General features: G+C 32.0%; 1 protein-coding gene and 1 pseudogene across 1 annotated transcript; one reads left to right on the top strand and one right to left on the bottom strand.

Moving 5' to 3' along the window:
* Positions 1 to 7784: 7784 nt before the first annotated feature.
* Positions 7785 to 13028, top strand: LOC127722212 (uncharacterized; annotated as a pseudogene).
* A 1104-nt stretch (positions 13029 to 14132) lies between these two features.
* On the bottom strand, positions 14133 to 17816 carry LOC127722209 (perlwapin-like protein). Its single transcript, XM_052229115.1, has 4 exons — positions 17759 to 17816; positions 16197 to 16305; positions 15599 to 15667; positions 14133 to 14864 (listed from the first exon to the last, which is right to left on the bottom strand). Exons 1-4 carry the CDS (start codon positions 17807 to 17809, stop codon positions 14710 to 14712), a joined length of 384 nt encoding a protein of 127 aa, XP_052085075.1. The 5' UTR covers positions 17810 to 17816; the 3' UTR covers positions 14133 to 14709.
* Positions 17817 to 19050: the final 1234 nt, after the last annotated feature.

Below are 19050 nucleotides of genomic sequence, written 5' to 3'. Positions count from 1 at the left end.
TAGAAAGGATAGAATATGTAAACTGTGCCTCTTGCTGGAAGATGAAGAACACTTCCTCCTTGATTGTAAAATTAACATAATAACTTAGAGACAATCTATTTGAAAATTGTTTACCTTCTCATGATAATGTCTCTTTACCAGGTTATGAGAAGGTATCTTACATCTTATAAAATCTTAACAAAGAACAAAAAGTAAAAGAAATGCTAAACCTCTATAACATGGAACATTTTTAAAATATTGGCTCCATTATCAAATAGTCATTAGAACTGAGGGCAGAGAAACATAATATTTTTTCCATGTGTTTTCATTTCTTATAGAATTGTTAATTCTTCGCATTATATTGTTCTGTTTTGTATTATTATGTCACAAACTAATTATAATATGTTTATATGACAAAAATATTATCAAATTTTGCTGTAATGATTATTCTGAACATATTTATTAAGTAGAGACATAATGAATTACCTAAATGTTATTTAGAATAAGTCCTAAAGATAATCTTAAACATTTGTTAAACAATGTTTGAATGCAGATCAGTCTCTCTAAGTATAAACAATTTTGATTTTAGAAAATTAATCTAAGAAGCACCTTTTCAATAGAAAAAGGCAGATCTATGTTTGCATTAATCTTAAACATTTGTTAAACAATGTTTGAATGCAGATCAGTCTCTCTAAGTATAAACAATTTTGATTTTAGAAAATTAATCTAAGAAGCACCTTTTCAATAGAAAAAGGCAGATCTATGTTTGCATTATATCAAAAGATGATAGACTGATATTCATTTATTCTTCACTTGCCAAAAAAATACATGTAAAATTACTTACATTGATAGAATTATTTAAAAGGTATAACATCAAAAACAAAGTCATGACAATTTTTTTCAATATTTTTTTATCAAGCAATATGTTCAACTAGTTTTAGTATTTCCTTTTATTTTTGAATTTTCATTTCATAATCACATTAACTAAATTTGACAAACACATATATTTTACCTGAGACACTTTACCTGTAAGTTATATAATTTTAACACTGCAGTCATGATTTCCCTTTATCCTTGACTAGTTTTTGATTAATACATTGTGTATTAATTAAGCAACAGGGGATATAATGATGGACATACAGGGCCATCATGGTGAACATTATCTTTAGGGCCACCATCAATAAGATAATGTCACGGGTAGTACTGTACTGTCTGAATTTGGATTGTGACTAAATTTTTGACATAATTATAATATAGGTTTCAGGGCCTTTTGTAGCTGACTATGCGGAATGGGCTTTGCTCATTGTTGAAGGCCGTACAGTGACCTATAGTTGTTTTTAATTTCTGTGTCATTTAAGTGTCTTGTGGAGAGTTGTCTCATTGGCAATCATACCACATCTTCTTTTTTTATATTCTGTACTGTACATTCTAAATTTATCCTGTACCATGCCTTTATACACAAAATACTCTTAAAACAAAACCTTCAACATCATGTGCCGAAATGTAGTTAAACCCAAAATCAGTGAAAATTGGGTGTCAGAGTGAGGCCACACTTAAAAATATTTTGGTTTGCCCAAACCCTACCCAACATCGAGACAGTGGGTACATTTGTAGGTAGGTAGGCATTTTCTTTCCTTTTTTTTTGGCAAAGAGAACGTTAAGTATCAATGTTTATAAGTCTTCATGCCTATTTGAATAAAAAAAAATATTTTCACATCAGGACAATAAAAGATTTTGAGTAGGCAGCTATTTTCCGGGTAGGTAGGGTTAGGGCAAACAAACCTATTCTTTTTTATGGCCTGATATAGTCTCATTGTTGTATTATGAGTATGATATATATATATATCAGTGTTGTCAACGGTTAACCGGTTAACCGTCGGAAGGACCGAATATCGAATATCAAAAACGCTAACCGGTTAACCGGACTTTTTTTTCAATTTTAAAAGATTTGATATAAATGTGTATTGAAATCATTAAATACTTTTGTTCTTTTAAAAAATTATCGTCGAGGTAACTAATTTTTCAGATCAATTGTCCAGTATACTGATTGCTAATTGTTAATAAAAATAAAATGCTCCGCTGGGCGCAGCTTGATACGACCCCAGAGGTCGAACCCTGAACAGTTGCCCCTTATTCCTTAAAGGTTTGAGCCATAACCCCCCAAAGCCAATTTTTACTTTCCAATGGAGTTTATTATACTAAAGGTATCGGCAAATTTCCAATGGAATTTATTAACAATAAAGTTTTTGGCAAATTTCCAATATACATAATTTAAAAGCAGTGTAGGTGAGATATTCAAATGAGTTTGAATTACCAACCTTACACTGCTTTTAAATTATGTTTTGTACTTAAGTAATTCTCCATTAACCTGGAAACCCTTGTTTTTGCCCCTTTTTTGCCCCTTATTCCTTAACAATTTGAGCCATAACCCCAAAAAATTTCCCCCCACCAAATGTTTTGAACCCCCTTATGATTCATCACCCCCAAACTCAATCCCAGCCTTCCCTTTGTGGCATGGTACCTTGCAGTAAAATTTCAGAGAGATTCATACACTTGAACACAAGTTATTGTCTGGAAACTAGAAAAATGCTTGTTTATGCCCCTTTTTGGCCCCAAATTCCTAAACGTTTAGGGCAGTTACCCCCAAACTCAAAACCCAGCTTTCCCGTTGTGATATGGAACCTTGTAGTACAATTTTATAAAGATCCATACACGTACACACAATTTATTGTCCTGAAACTAGAAAAATGCTTGTTTTTTGCCCCTTTTTTGCCCCTAATTCCTAAAGTTTTGAGGCAATTACCCCCAAAATCTATCCGCTCCCTTTCTTTGTGGTATGGTACCTTGCAGTACAATTTCAGAGAGATCCATACACTTGAACACAAGTTATTGTCTGGAAACTAGAAAAATGCTTATTTTTGGCCCCTTTTTGGCCCCTAATTCCTAAACGTTTTGGGCAATTACCCCCAACTCAATTCCAGCTTTTCATTTGTGATATGGAACCTTGTAGTACAATTTCAGAAAGATCCATACACTTACAGACAAGTTATTGTCATGAAACTAGAAAGATGCTTGTTTTTTGCCCCTTTTTTGGCCCCTTACTCCTAAATTTTGAAGCAATTACCCCCAAAATCAATCCCAGCATTCCTTTTGTGGTATTAAACCTTATGGTAAAATTTTATAGAGATCCATTTACCAACACACAAGTTATTGTCTGGAAGTTACAAAAATGCCTATTTTTGGCCCCTTTTGGCCCCTAATTCCTTAACTGTTGGTACCATAACCCTCAAAATCAATCCCAACCTTCCTTTTGTGGTATTGAACCTTATGGTAAAATTTTATAGAGATCCATTCACTTAAACTAAAGTTATTGTGCGAAAACCAATGTCTTCGGACGACGACGCCAACGTCATACCAATATACGATTTTTGCGGTCGTATAAAAACCTATAAAATTAAATTGTCTATCAGCTCGAGGCAAGATCTTAAGTAAACATAATTAGTATACTTGTTTTTTTTTTAAACAGTAACTTTAAATCAGTAATCCGATTCAAATTTTACGATTTACTTCATTTATATTTTAATTTTGATCTACATTTTTTGTAATTTTGCGTAGACCTACATCTGAATTTGCAATCTCCATCGTTTAAGGCTTAATTTGTCATACTATAAACGAAATGCCAACTGAAAAATTGTGAAATGCAAATCAACGTGTATGTAGCTTTATGTAAATTTGATGGTTCCAGTAACAGGCTTAATCATTTCAAATTGAAACACTTCACATTATTTTCTGAGACATCAGTAAAAAACGAAAAAATCTTCGTATCAGACATTTTCAATTCGACATGATCAAAAAGTTTTTTTTAAATTTTTCAATCGGAAACTATTACAAACGCCATAGTAGATACGGTGCATTGGATTATTAAAAGTCAAACTTAGCCAGGACTTCTTACAGACAAGCCTTATAATGCCAAAGGACAAACTTCAATTCATCGTATTATAAAACGTACATTTTTAGGGTACTATGGATAAGACCTTCAAACATGAACTTGAACTACCGTGTTAACCAGTTAATCCGTCGAACGATTATCCGAGTAACTTGTTAGAAAAAACTGTACGATTTGAAAACTCTAATATATATATATATATATATATATTTGTTAAGCCGAAATATTTGTCAACACCATTTAATACTAGTAACAACATCTTCGTATAATACAGATAGAATAACCATACATTGTCTCGAAATATCAATGTTATTTGTACAAGGCTTAGAAACAGGTAGAAAGCGAAGCTGTGCCGAGAAAATGTTTTTTTCGCGCCGAATACAAATAACACATATAACAATGTATGCTGTTTTCTTTATATATAAACTGCAACTCGTATACCTGTTCTAAATGAAGTATTCAGGGTAAAAACCATCATTTCTTAATTTTGAGCGAAAGACGTAAAATTTCTGCGAACCTGTATGTTTTATTGACGTCATATAATTAAACTCTACGGAAACGCATTGTCTACGTAATAAACAAGGCGATATAGGGTCAGTAACTGTATACCACATTTGAATATACGGTCAATGCAATTTGACTGTTCAAATAGCACAGCTGCAGTATATCATCTTATAGTAGTACCGTTGTTCAAATTTTTAGATTTGTAATTTATATATTATATGTACAAAAATGTATTAACACATACAAATAATGCAATTTTTAAAATGAAAATTAATATTTCAGGTATGTATCACAGTGGAATAGGACCAATACAGCTTAACAATTTATTTACATCACTTAATTTGCCAAATGTCAGTGAAAGCCTGATAAGAAGACGATGTGAAGAGGTTGGGACTATACTTGAACATATAGCAAAACAGTCAGTAGACAATGCTTTGTTAGAGGAGGGATTGCTATCCAAAACTTGTGAGTAAATCAATGACTACTATTTTTAGGGCCCTGAACTTGAAATTGCATCAACAGATAAATTGAATACACAACAATAAGCATAACTAGAGGAAGCTCCCTATTGATTTTCAGTTCCACACTATTTGATTTACACAATGTTGTGTAAGCCTGATATTTTCTAGTATTGAATATTAATCTACAAAGGATTGAACCATTCTACACATGTCATGCATGTGAATGTGATTTGTTGTGTGAAAATTAGCACTATTTTAAATGAGCATGAATTCAAGGTTAAAGTCATAACTAATGCAACATAAGTTTTTATATGCCGGTCTTTAAAGAAAGATAGGACTTTATTCATATGATTAACAAGAGGTTCGCTAGAGCCTTAATTGCTCACATGTAATTTGTTTATTATTTGAGTTTGTTAACTTTCATAAAACCTGATATGAAACAATGAACACCAAACTAAGGCTTACTTATCCTTAGAATACTTAGAATATTTAGTACAAGGTTTGTGTTTTATTTTCTGTTTTGTCAAACAAACATGGCTGCCATTGCTATAAATAAACCATAGGGGTGAAATGCAGTTTTTGGCTTATATCTCTGAAACTGAAGCAATTAGAATAAATTTGACATGGGGTCAAGATCTATATACTCTTAAATTTTCAGAGGAATCGGACCTGTTGTAGGATTGCTGTCCATATGCAATACTTTTATCTTTTAACTATCCAATCAATTTTTCATTTCAGGTACTTTACAAGCAGATAATGATGACAGTGATGCAATTCATGGCATTGCTAGAAGGTCAAAAACTGCAACAGCCCTTAGTGGAATACCTTCAACAGATAACACTAATTCTGTGTGTGAACCTATTAATGTAACTGGAATAACAGCATCAGCAGACGGAGCTTATCAGAAAAGGGGCTCAGGAAGGTGTTACAATAGTTTGTCTGGTAAATACATCTTTATAATTCACCTGTCTTAAGATGGAAGTATTATGGTCTGTTTACATGTCATACTAAAACTAAAAAAAAAAACTTAATTTATTCTCAAAACTACGAAATATTGAACAGATATATCATGCTTGGAAGCAGGGTTTCCGCTGGCGGTCCCCATTTTTACACATTTTGCAAATGAAAAAAATCAAAAAAAAATTCATAGTTTGCAAAAGAATTTGGCGAAAGAAATATAACAATTCAATTTTATCCATCTTGTTTACTTTTTACGGGTTTCTCTGACAAAACGTATACTTCATCAGACAATATTCAGAATTCACCTTGACCACGTTAAAGGAGTAGGTCCGGTAAGGGCCGATTTGGGCATCAAATTTCAGGGTCATCTGATGAAAGATTTTGGACACTTTTTAAACACTTAAGTGTCTACTTCAGTCGATTCAATTAGTTTATGTGAAAGATTTGAACAGATTTAGTCATTAAAGACGCTCAAATTCAAGCTTAAATATGAAAAATCTATCAAATATGCCATAATATGTCACTTTTCAGATGGTTTTTTGTCAAAAATGAAAGTGGCTGCATCCATGTTCATTCTCAACCTTTATATATTAAGAATGAACACAAATGCGGCCACTTCCATTTAAGACGGAAATCGTCTAAAATTTAACTCGAATGCTAAAATTGTGAAGATTTCAGTAATTTAGCATTACTTAATGATGCTAGTACCTGATAAATGTGCATTGTATTGTCAAAAACAGCCCATATTTATGTAAAAGAAGTATTCTACTTTCCAATAAATAGCTAAAAGTTTACATTCTAACAATTTTGTAAAACTGCTTTATTTTGGGGCCAAAAAGGGGTCTTACTGGACCTACTCCTTTTGACAGAAAATCAAAAATCAGCTAAGTGCATTTTATACATGTTATAGCTAGCGCTGTATGCAACAACGTATATTAAAATACATGATTTGAAGAATTATCAGACAGCATGTGCCCATCCCAAGTCAGGAGCCTGTAATTCAGTGGTTGTGGTTTGTTGATATGGTACATATTTATTTTTGTTTATTTTTATGCCCCATTAATGGGCATTATGTTTTCTGGTCTGTGCGTTCGTTCGTCCGTTTGTCTGTCCCGCTTCGGGTTAAAGTTTTGAGTCAAGGTATATTTTTATGAAGTTGAAGTTCAATCAACTTGAAACTCAGTACACATGTTCCCTATAATATGATATTTCTAATTTTATTGCCAAATTAAAGTTTTAATCCCAATTTCACAGTCCACTGAACATAGAAAATGATAGTGAGGATGGGGCATCCGCGTACTATTGACACATTCTTGTTTTCTACATATATTAGGCCGTTATTTTTCTAGTTTGAATTGTTTTATTTGTCATTTCGGGGCGTTTAACAGTTGACTCTTCTGTATAGGCTTTGCTCATTGTTAAAGGCCGTACAGTGACCTATGGTTGTTAATTTCTATGTCATGTTGGTCTCTTGTGGAGAGTTGTCTCATGTGCAATCATACCACATCTTCTTTTCTTTTTGTTAGGAAGGAAAATTGTATGAAAAATATCTTTATGTTTGTTGGCAAAACAAAATTGAAAATGGCATAGAGGTAAAAAATAATATTTTGAATGCATATTTCCCACCAGCAGATAAAAAACGGGCGTATAAAAATGAATAGGGTTATGAAAATACATTAAAAATATCAACTATTTTTATGAAAGGTACAATTATGTGAAAAATACCAATTATATTTCAGGAGCTAGATTCTTTTTGGCATGAAAGTGGTTGTTACATATAATTAATCAAATCCAGTAACATAAAAAAAATATTCAATTGAAAACTATTTTTTAGGAACAGCTTCATTGATTGCGAAAAAGACAGGAGAGGTGGTTGGCTACAGTGCTAGATACAAGAGATGTAATAAATGTAATGTTGCAAAATTGAAAAAAAACGGTTACCAACAAAACATAAATGTCGTAAAAATTGGTGTGGCTAAGCAAAATCTATGGAACCAGACATGATTGTTGAAACACTTAAAGACGCAAAAAAAAAAAAGATACCCCGGTAGTTACGCTCATAGGAGATGACGATTGTACAGCATTCAATCGGGCAAGATGTGCAGTTGATTCATGTTTGGAAAAAGTCAGTGACATCAATCATGTTAAGAAGAACATATCCAATAGGCTCCACAAAATAAAAGGCAAATATAAAGAACTCTCAGTCAAAACAATTACTGCTCTCCTAAAAAGCTTTTCTTTCATGTTAGCCCAAAACAAAGGTGACTCAGACAGAATAAAGAACAGTTTACCATCTGTAGTGCTACACCAGTTTGGTAAGCATGATGGCTGTGGAGATTGGTGCCAAATGAAAAACAACCCCACAGCCAAGCATGGAAATATACCATGGGGTGCAGATCTCAAAGATGAAAACATGAAAAAAGATCTTTTAAAGGTGTTTACAGACCTTGACCCGGGAAAGTTGAGCAAACTAGATTCCAGTAATCCAAATGAGAGCTTTAACAACACTGTTCGGTCAAAGGCCCCAAAAGACAAGCACTACAGTGAGAGTGGAAGTTTAGCTCACAGATTGTCTGCTGCTGTTTGTCAAAACAAATGAAGGCTACAAATATGTTGCACAGGTACTAATAATTTATTTATATAAAGTAAAATAAAACCTTCATCAAATTACTTTTTTTAAAAGATCATATGGCGGTTGTTGTAATTTGACAAGCTTTAATCAGAAGTAAAATAGGATTATAAATATGTTTGAATATATATACTGTGGATTCATTATTCTTCATTGGATACCAATTTTCGTGGGCTTCGTGGGTTCAGGTGAACCACAAATTCAAATGTTCAACGAATAACATATTTTCATTAGGCTTTGTATGCAGAGATTGGTAAAACCACGAAATCAAATATCCACAAAAATGGAAGTTTTCAGCAATCCACGAAAATTGATACCATCGAAAATAAAGGAATCACAGTATATGAGTTTATAACAAAAAGAGAGACCGCCAATAATTTGTATAATGAGTACATTGTACTTAGAAAGAAAATGTAGGAACATGCAAGTGACATATTTTATTGTCTGCAAACATTTTGAAATCATATGTAATAATATTTATAAACTTAAAAAACTGTAAAACTGGTTCAGGTTAAGTTGAAAGATATACCGTTATCGCATAAAACTCATGGAGACAAAAATATATTAAAAAGAATAATGAAAATGTTATTTAAGATGGTAGCTTTGTGAAATGTTATCATTCAAGACACAGCTCCCAAGTGCTTGTGTGTGTGTTTTTAGGTCCATAAAGAGCTTGGTATTAGTCCTGGAATTGCCACAACAGTCACAGCTGCAATAAGAGACAAGGATGTCAACAGGAAAAGGACTGTAGCAAAGACAAAAGAATTCAAGGTTTGATTTAAAAACATTTAAGAATTTTCATTTGGACACAATCTTTATACATTGAATGACTTTGAAGGAGATTGATTAATTCTAATCATAGTTAAAACAGTTTTTATGCAGCCTTTTGAAATTTCTTATTTTCAAAAAAAGAAATTAAAAATCCCTTTTTTGTGGGAGTTATATCCCTTTGATCATATAGATTGAAAATTTTAAAATAAAAAAACACCTAAGAATTGATGTTTTTTTTTAAATTTTATATAAAATATTTTCCTATTGTATCATTATAACTTTGTGAATAAACATTACATTTGTCATGCTTTAGAATGTGTAAACTTTACTTTTACATGAAACAATGCAAAGGAATGATTATTTCTTATATTTTACAGTTACAACGTTTAAAACTTACAAGTCAGAGATCTTCAGAAACAAAAAGTCATGAAATCAGGCCTAGGGAGGGGACACTTACTGCTCAAATGTCATTGGTATGTATAAATTGTTCTTAAGATAGCTAAATGGATTTACAAATGTACATTAGCAATCTTTTATCTATATGTTTTCAATAAGAATTTTAAAAAACAACAATTGTTCCTACAACATTGCATTAAAACACTATATTAAATATATTTCAAAATATTTAATATAAAATTATAGTTATAATAGATTAATTTGGGATTTACCATTTTTCAACAAAGAAAGATAATTCTTGTTAGAGTTTTTCTGACAAGATGGATTTTTTGGGAATATGATTGAACTTTCATGATAAACAACCTTTTAAGATAGCTTTGACAATGAAAGAACCTGACTAATTTCCATTAATAAAATATCCCTGCTAATATTATTGATCAATTTTTATAATAATGATTGATTGTTACTCTTTTTTGGGGTTTGAATTTCACATCTAATAATATGTGATTTATAAAATATCAAAATATCCAATATATAACAAAAACAAAATAAGAAAGAAATTTGAAATCAAAATGTATTTTAAAGATTTAACAAAAAGAAAGTGTTTCCATTACTTTTTCATATGACATTGGATTATAACACAAAAACGAACACAGTGTTATTACATCCCTTCTTTCCAAGTTTATTCATTATATTGAATTGTTTCTGATAAATCTGCTTACAAGATGTAATTTGAGCTCAATTGTATATTTTAGCTGATGCACAAGAACCTGATTTGACAGTTATTCCAGGACCATCAGAGGACAAATGTGAGCATATTGAGAAAGTTGTATTTTTTTATGATTTAGAGACCACAGGACTAAGTATAATATAAATTGGAAATAGGAAAATATCAAGTGTATTTGTACAAGCTTTAGGAGCAAAAGAATATGCAAGACTTGCCAAACAATTTCACCTATTGCAAAGTATTCACAAAAACTTGATATTTTCTGACAATATTATATACTTATTGCCTGGCTATAGGGACAATTGATTGAATGGGTAGGGTTGAATGGAAACATAGTTAAACTTGCTATTGTCTGAAAAAGCCAGTCAATAAGTGTTTTTTTATACAGAAAACCATGGCATCAGAATGATGTATTATCAGACTATGATGTCACTTTTATCCAAAGTTCAGGAAATGGTTAAAAACTATTTGCTGGTTAAGTCTTTTGAACTATTAGGTGAATAGTCAACAGAAAATTTTGTTCAAAAGGTTTATGTGTTCGTTTATAATTCTATTAAAAAAAACCACACCGAGGTATAACAATGATATTATTTTATTCTGAAAAAAACTCATCTAAGATTTTAAAAAATCTAGACAATCAGGAATTCATTAGTTGCATCAAACAATGTCCTTCCACAATTTTTATCTGCAACTTTTAAGAATGCCTCATCAAGGAAATGTTATGAAACTTGCACAAAATGTTAGTCATAGATGCACATTTATTGGAATATGCATAAAGAAAAATAATCCTGGGCTGAAAAAATTCCAAGGGAGATAATTGAAATAATTTAGTTAATCAAATGTGGGATGTGGGGGTATCTTTTAGTAAGTTGACTCATAGTCCAATGCAATACTCTCAGACTGCTAAGTACTATCCACACTGGTCTGTGTCCACTATTGTTACTCTTGGTTTAATTATGCAGAAGATATTTGCAATTGAACTTTTAGCATGACAATCAATCAATCTAATTATTTTGATCAGAATATTTAGTTAATTTCTTTTTTTTAATAGGTAGACAAAGTTCAATTACACAAATTTCTGCAGTTTGTGAGGAACAGGAATTTAACAGATACGCAACTCCTACTCAAGAAATTTAAGAGGATGCATGTAGAGTGACAGGAATTAGGTTTAATACAGCGACAAATGAGCTCCTTTACAATGATGAACCAGTTTCTCATAAACACCCACAGCAAGTTCTTTTAGATTTCATACAGTTTTTAATGTCACTTTGTGCCAGTGACAAAAACATTGTGCTTGCTGCTCATAACAATAGGCGATTTGACAGAATCATACTGTTTAATCAGTTAAAATTTTATAAATTATGGAATCAGTTTTCTAGATATATTGTTGGATTCTGTAATACTTTACCATTCTTCAGAATGTTATATCCAGAATTTGAAAATTACAAGCAAGAGTACATTGCTCAGAAACTGTTGAATGAAGCTTATTCCGCTTACAACGCTTTAGATGATTGTAGAATGCTTATGTCTATGGTAAAAAAAGACGGAGAAAATTGATGTTCTCCTATCTGACTATTGTTACAGCACTCACCAAGTTACATTTCATGGTGTGCAAGCGAATATAGAGTCTTTAGAACACTTGTTAAGAAATAAGGTCCTCTCTAGAACTATTTTCAAGAAACTTGAAGATTCATCATTGACTTACAATCATTTGAAAATTTCTTATCATAGAGATGAATTTGATGGTCTGTTCTATTTGTTGAGTGAAAAGACAGGCAGTGGAAAGGCCAGAATTAGTAACAATCGTAGAGTGATTCAAAAGATAGCCGACTTTTTTTCTAATGAAGAATGATGTTATCACTGTATAATCATGTACATGTATTGATAAATAGGGCAACATTTAATATTTATCCCCCCACTTTAAAAAAATAGGGGTTTACTGTTTTACTCTGTCTGTCCGTCCGTCTGTCTCATGAATACATTTTGTCACATTTTTCTGAGGAACTACAAGATAAGGATTTCTAAAATTTGATTTCAGGGTTTATATAAGTGAGCTTTACCGTGTGATGCATTTTAAGATTCATCACTCAACAACTTCCAGTTTACCGAAAACTTGTATAATTTTACACATGATAGCCAAAATGAAATTTTTTGTCACATTTTTATCAGAAACTACTGAAGAAAGATAAAATTTGGAAAACAAATATTAAAAATGTATCAATTAATAATTGTCATGATTTAGCACGTTTTTTAGAGGTTGTTGCTGTGTAATCTGGTCTCTGACTCACAAATTTAACATAAAAGTCCTTTTTTTTTGTTTGTAAGTTAACTGACTCTGTCGAGTAAATAAGTTTAATCCTATAATGTTGCAAAAAAATCACAATTTCATTTGCTGTCAGTTATCAGCCTTATGTTTTAGGGACCTCAAAAATTCTTTTCATATACATAGATATAGTGATTGTCACATGTATTTTGGCTTTAATATTAAAATTTGGTCTGCAGCTTCAAACTATAGAGCTTTTATGTGTAAAAGATTTATTTGGATGATTGAGGTTATTACTTGGCAGAACAACAAAAGTTACCTTGTGTTCATTGTTGAATTTATGTTATTTGTTATATTGTTAATATTGAAATTATTAAATACTCAAGCAGTAAGAAGATTGGTTTTTTATTATGTTTATCTGGCCTAGAAACAAAAAAATAGATCAGGAAATGTTAGTCCTGTCTGTAGTAATGAACATTGTTGGAACAAATGCATGAAGTCATCACCAAGTCACCTGGTGCAGTAGATATAAAAAAAGAAGATGTGGTATGATTACGAATGAAACACAGTCAGCTATAAAAGGCTGCTAGAGTTCACTATGTGATCTCCACTCAATGACATTGGAATTGTCCACTGACAGTCTGCTCCATATTGCCTCAAAAAAATTAAAACAGTTAAATACAATGGCACAGCAAAATATCAAGATAAATGATTTGACAGAAAACAAGTCTCGTTAATTCCCAGAGAGGAGTTCGCACGGCCTTTAAAGTGTACCCAAGCCTCTTAGGCAGGCTGGCTATAAAGACCAGCTTTTAATGATTTAAACAGGATTCTGTATGAGATATCTGTTTTTAAAGTTGACCCCTCACTAGATTTTTTATACACTCTACTAAAAGTAGGGGGATTGTAGTGTTTACATCTCTGTGTCAGTCAGTCTATTGGTTCAAACTCCGGTTAAACTGCAGGTGGAAGTTATTTTACCACAAAGGATTGTGCTATCAATATGAAACTTTATGAACCTATATGCATCAGAGTATAAATAATATCATTCTGGAATTGAACCCCTCTAATTAACTTCATGGTTCATTGATTATGCAAAAAAGGTATTTCATTACATTTTATTTTTTTAAATCTTCAATTTGTGTTTTGAGATATTCCCCATTCTGATTTATAACTAGTATTTTCATTTGCAAGTCTTTACTAGAAAACTATTTTTTTTCAAATAAAAATATGCAATTCAATTCCTATTGATATTTTTTATTTGTAAAATAAAAAAAAATGTTTTGAGATTCTCCCTACTCAAATTTCAAAACCCAATTAACCACTGTTTTTTTTTCTTTCATCTTAAATGAATTTCTCTTATGTATTTTAAGTTTGTTTTAATTACATTTCCATATTTCTTTTTAATTATTTTTGATTATGTAATTTTTGCTTGTGAAGATCTGATAATAAATTACTCTCCTGAAATTTTGCCCCCCCCCCCCCTCCCCCCCTCATGAAGTTTTACCTTTTAAGCATGTTTTTTTCTATTAATAATTACAATTTTGTTTTTCTGGGATTACAAAGCGCCAACTAATTACATTTTTTAAAATTAATTTTGGATATTTTGATTTAACATTTTTATTTTCATAAAAAAAATGGTAAAATGTGGGTTTTGAGAGCCCCCCTATCAAAATTTTCCACCGCAACACCCGGTTTTCTGACTTGGAATCGAAAGAGTGATGTTTGATACATGTCATATGTGAAAAAAAAAAATAGTTATTGAACGGTTTTTTTAAATTCACTTTTAGTTCATTTCAGTGCAAATTCTACTATATATCCAATATAATATTAGCCCTATTTTAGCATGTCCCTCCCGTTACTACAATAAAGGTAAGGTATATATATTTTTTAGCTTAATGCATTCATTATACTTTAAAAGGAATTGAGAAAAAAATACAGACATACATGTAGTTATTGGTCAGATTTTTCACAATTCTTTTACATTTAGCTACATTTATTCGTGATAATATCTTTATATTTGCACAATTAATTTTAAAGAAATTTGATATGACAGTCACGTGATACCGATGTTTATTTTTGAATCTGGATTGGATCCAGAACGTTCACAGAAAACTTCCGAACGGCAACACAATGGCCACCGCAACATTTCTCGTTGGTCTTACATGCTTGATCGTGTCCACATGATTTAGCGGTTAATGAGCCTGTTGAATCGGATGGGCAAGAACCTACAAAACACAACAGATACTGTATATTATAACTTGCCAATTATTATTTCAAGCTATTATAAACTTATGCATGGTTACTTCATTGACTTACATATCTATTATCGGACAACCATTTCTCTTCTTTTGAACTTTGGTGGATAGTTCTCATTTGCAATCATATCACATTTCCCTACTTTCATATTAACTTTAAAATTTCCGGACGACAGACGAACATGGGTACTACTATTTACCACGATAATTTGGTGAAAAGGACATACTTTAACAATGCAAATGGATAAATGGATAACATAATGATCTTTTGACCGTCAATGGTTGAATCGAAATTTTGTTAAATGTATTACTTCAAATATGAGATTGAAAGATCGGATGCAATCAAAGTGAAACAATTCTAAATTCCGTGTTTAACAAGACCGTCATGAAGAGTCTTTCATATAGTAATTTCAGTCAAAGATAATAAAAAAAATCGGCGCATTATTTGGAAAGTATGATCAAAATCGACTTCAAAACAGGAATCATGAAGGAGTTTCATAATAAAATTGAAATTGTCAATGTTAACGTTGTTAGATTCATTTTTAAAACTCACCACTATCTGCTCAAGATGAGAGAATCAAATTGTACAGACGATATGCAATACATTGCCCTAATCTTATAAAAGTTACGATTAAATAAATGAATAATAAATATAAATATAATGGAACAACAAAGAAATGTTTGCCGGTAAAAAATAAACATACCAAGGTGCTGGAATTTAACAGTAACAGCTAAGCACTGTGAACTACATCCATACGGACAACATTTATATCCTGAAAATATAATAATAATGTTGTTTTAATTCCCTTCATTTGAAAAAAAAGGAAACGGGATAAAATAAAATTCACAATTGTTATATGAGTAAATGATCACTCAATTCAACCCTAAGGGCTATTTAAATTTTGCTGAAAGGTGTGAGCCCTCAGGATTGTCACCGGAAACCTTCGGGAAGAGGTATTTCTTCAATTTCTTGTTCGTTCATAAGGTTAGTGGTTCATATATTCCACTTGATGTCATGTTTTATAGTGTTTTGGAACAAAGATTTTGTCTGGTCTCATTACATTGCTTGAATGTCTTCATAATCGTTATTTATATATTTTTGCTATATACTTAAATAAATGTGGTTAAGTCTAAGAACGGTTCTACAAAATAAGTATGTAAAACAAGTCTTTGGTAGGTTGTTGTCTCCTTGAAACATTCCCCGTTTTCATTCTCTATTCTACTATTCATGCGGTGGGACAAGTACTTCATAAACAATACATTTTTACATGTGATAAACAAATTAAACAATGTACAACTTACCGAATGGACACTGTTCTTGTCTAACACAGTTCCTAGATGGGTCAAATACACAAAATCCAAAGATTCCGTCGCTATTTGGGCAACCATCAGTACTTGTTAGTTTGAAAGCCTAAGATAAAGCATTATGCAATTATTTAATACACTTTTGAATTTATTTCTTTGAATACAGTACGATCAAAATAGAGTATAATGAATCTGTGTTTAACTTCCAATGACAAATATTACATGCGTATCATGACATGGAAATGTTATTGTGATATGGTTAAACCCAATTTTTTACTAGACCGACACGCTGCGAGATTTATAACGTTCTAGTTGATAACGTTTGCGCCATTGGCAACCATATATACTACATCTTCTTATTTTTAATTGTGTAGGGGACACATTATTCTGACTTTGAGCGACCAGTCGTAACCTCTACATGCCGCATGCTGCATATTAATTGATTGTATTATTTGGGGTTGCTCATGTATAAAGTGACCTCCAAATTTTGACTGCTCCGTTTAATTTCTTTGAAAATGCTGTGTGTGTACTGGTATACTACTATAGGGCACATATGCCCTGTGGACAGGGCCTGTTCCGGCATAATACATTTAAACTGTTCATTTACAAATAAATGATGTTATTACAATATAACTAACTTTATTGTTGCAACTCCTACAGGTAAAGTTTACCTTATTTTGTTTTGATTTATCTGTTTATGTACTTTTATTTTTTATGTCAACCAACACTTAAGTGTTAACACTTATTGTAACACCATATTTTGTGACAATGTACGTATCCTTCGAATTTATTCGTCTTCTTAGCCAAAACTTATCTATCAAAAATGTCTTCACATAACTTTTCTTTATATTCGTTTGTTGAACAAGGCATTATTATAGGGCAATGACTCGCAGTAGATTTTATATGTTAAGGTATTTGTATACCGTAGTCTTATAAAACGTCGAACTTCGAAACAGTGGTAACGTTGTCTACATTACACAACGTTCACTTACAGATGTTCAGCAAAGCGATGTGGTGAGCTTACATGAGGATTTTTCTGCGCAATGAATTCTTTGAACCTTTTCATCAACGATATATGTACGGCATTAATCTTCTGTTCAATCAGTTCTTAGTAGGTATGAGATAAGGTTGAGATCTTCTATAGTCAGGCCCGGTGGTAATGTAAGATTCGTTCCGTTAAAAATATGACCACATTATACCCTTAAAGACTACATCCCCTCAAAGGGGGTCTCATTGGGGGGTCTGATCCCGGATCCCGCTTACTGTTTTGTCAGATTCCCGTATCCCGCTTACACTATGTATGTAAGCAATTCTCATTATTTTGTAATTTCCCGTATCCCTCTAGACTTTATTCCCGTTTTCACGGCACAATAATTTGACTTTCACGTGTCACGCTTGCAAAAAAATTGGCAATCCCGCGTCATGCTTAGACCCCAATGAGACCCACCTCAAATTCGGTTTTACTTGTGTAGGCAAATTTATCAATGAATATTCATGTAAATTCATTATTTTAAACTGCCATTTAATTAACCATGTGAACCATTATGTATAATACTTACACTTGATAATGCAATCACACCAAATACACATAAAATATGAACAATTTCCATTACAAGATTTGTCTAAATTCCGTTTAAAATGAAGTTCGTAGTTTCAACCTTATCTTTACTTATTTAAAGATAAGTACGACTTGTGACCTAAACTGGTTGCAATCTGCACGTAACGAACGTTGACCATATAAGTGACACGTAGATATAGCAATTAAAAATGTTCGTCATAGCAACAAACAAGTCAGAATGGTGAAGGAAAAACAAGGCAATATATTACAGAAAAGGGTCGGGTCTAATATATTGTTTTATGTGTTTAAAAAAGTAAAATTTCACTTGTTTTCCTATCCTAATAAACTGTCATATTGTAATGTTTATGTTATTATTGTCACAATAAAAATATTGTTTACACTAATATATGGTTTCGGGAAAGCAATAGGACTAAAAACGCAGGAACGTTAAAGCCAATGTACATGATGTACCGGATTTAGAAAATGTAATGCTTCTGCATGTTGAGAAATTCGCAAATAACTTTTGAAATGCAACATTTCAGTTATACCCAGCATACTCATTAATTTGTGATAATTAAAAATTACCGTCTGTTCTTCTCGGTCTGACCATTTGCAGTTTTAGCCCAATTTATTATTCTTCTATTTGTTAGTTTTAACATATTTTGTTTGTTGCAAATATCGCAAAAAAGGTTAGACGCAAGTAAGTCAAACTTATGTCGTCTTCTCATGCTCATCAACTTCGTACTTAATAGGCCTTTTTAACTTTCTTTATTCTAGTGTCACTGATGCGTCTTTTGTAGACGAAACACGCGTCTGGCGTACAAATTTTTGATCCTGGTGTCTATGATGAGTTTATTTACTCCTAAGACATAATATCAAAATCAATAGACAATGAGCATGCAAGTATTTAAATACATTTTTACATAATTCAATACTATAGTGAGGGAACATTGGAATGAGGGGGCGGGAAGTGGGAGTCAGGGGGCAGGAACCGGGGGAAGAGGAGGGGGAGCAAAGATAGAGATATTTTCCATAAACATTTTGACCAATTTTCATCTGGGAGTAAGGAGTGAGGGAACTGGGAGTAGGTGGGGAAGTGGGAGTTAGAGGGGAGGGAAGTTGGCATCAGGGACCCGTTGTCCACCCCTCATAGTGCCTGACAAGATTATATGAGGTAGACGAATCCGGCCTTTAAATGTTCAAATTGACTTTTTTGTTTAAAAATAAGCAAATCGGTCATTGGTTGACTTCATTTCCTAACTGCTTTTGTTTTGGTTGTATTGGAATAATAAT

This window comes from Mytilus californianus, unplaced genomic scaffold, assembly GCF_021869535.1.
Source record: "Mytilus californianus isolate M0D057914Y unplaced genomic scaffold, xbMytCali1.0.p SCAF_12, whole genome shotgun sequence".
Lineage (NCBI taxonomy): Eukaryota > Metazoa > Mollusca > Bivalvia > Mytilida > Mytilidae > Mytilus > Mytilus californianus.
Note: the sequence above shows the minus strand (reverse complement) of the source record. Positions and strands in the feature narration are given on the sequence as shown.

What these genes read in the sequence shown, in the direction of transcription:
- LOC127722209 (XM_052229115.1), bottom strand. Translation starts at nt 17,809, where the DNA reads ATGGAAATTGTTCATATTTTATGTGTATTTGGTGTGATTGCATTATCA. An exon ending in GTGTGATTGCATTATCAAGT is followed by an intron (nt 16,306 to 17,758) that starts GTAAGTATTATA and finishes GCTTTATCTTAG; the next exon opens with GCTTTCAAACTAACAAGTAC. An exon ending in ACAAGAACAGTGTCCATTCG is followed by an intron (nt 15,668 to 16,196) that starts GTAAGTTGTACA and finishes TTATATTTTCAG; the next exon opens with GATATAAATGTTGTCCGTAT.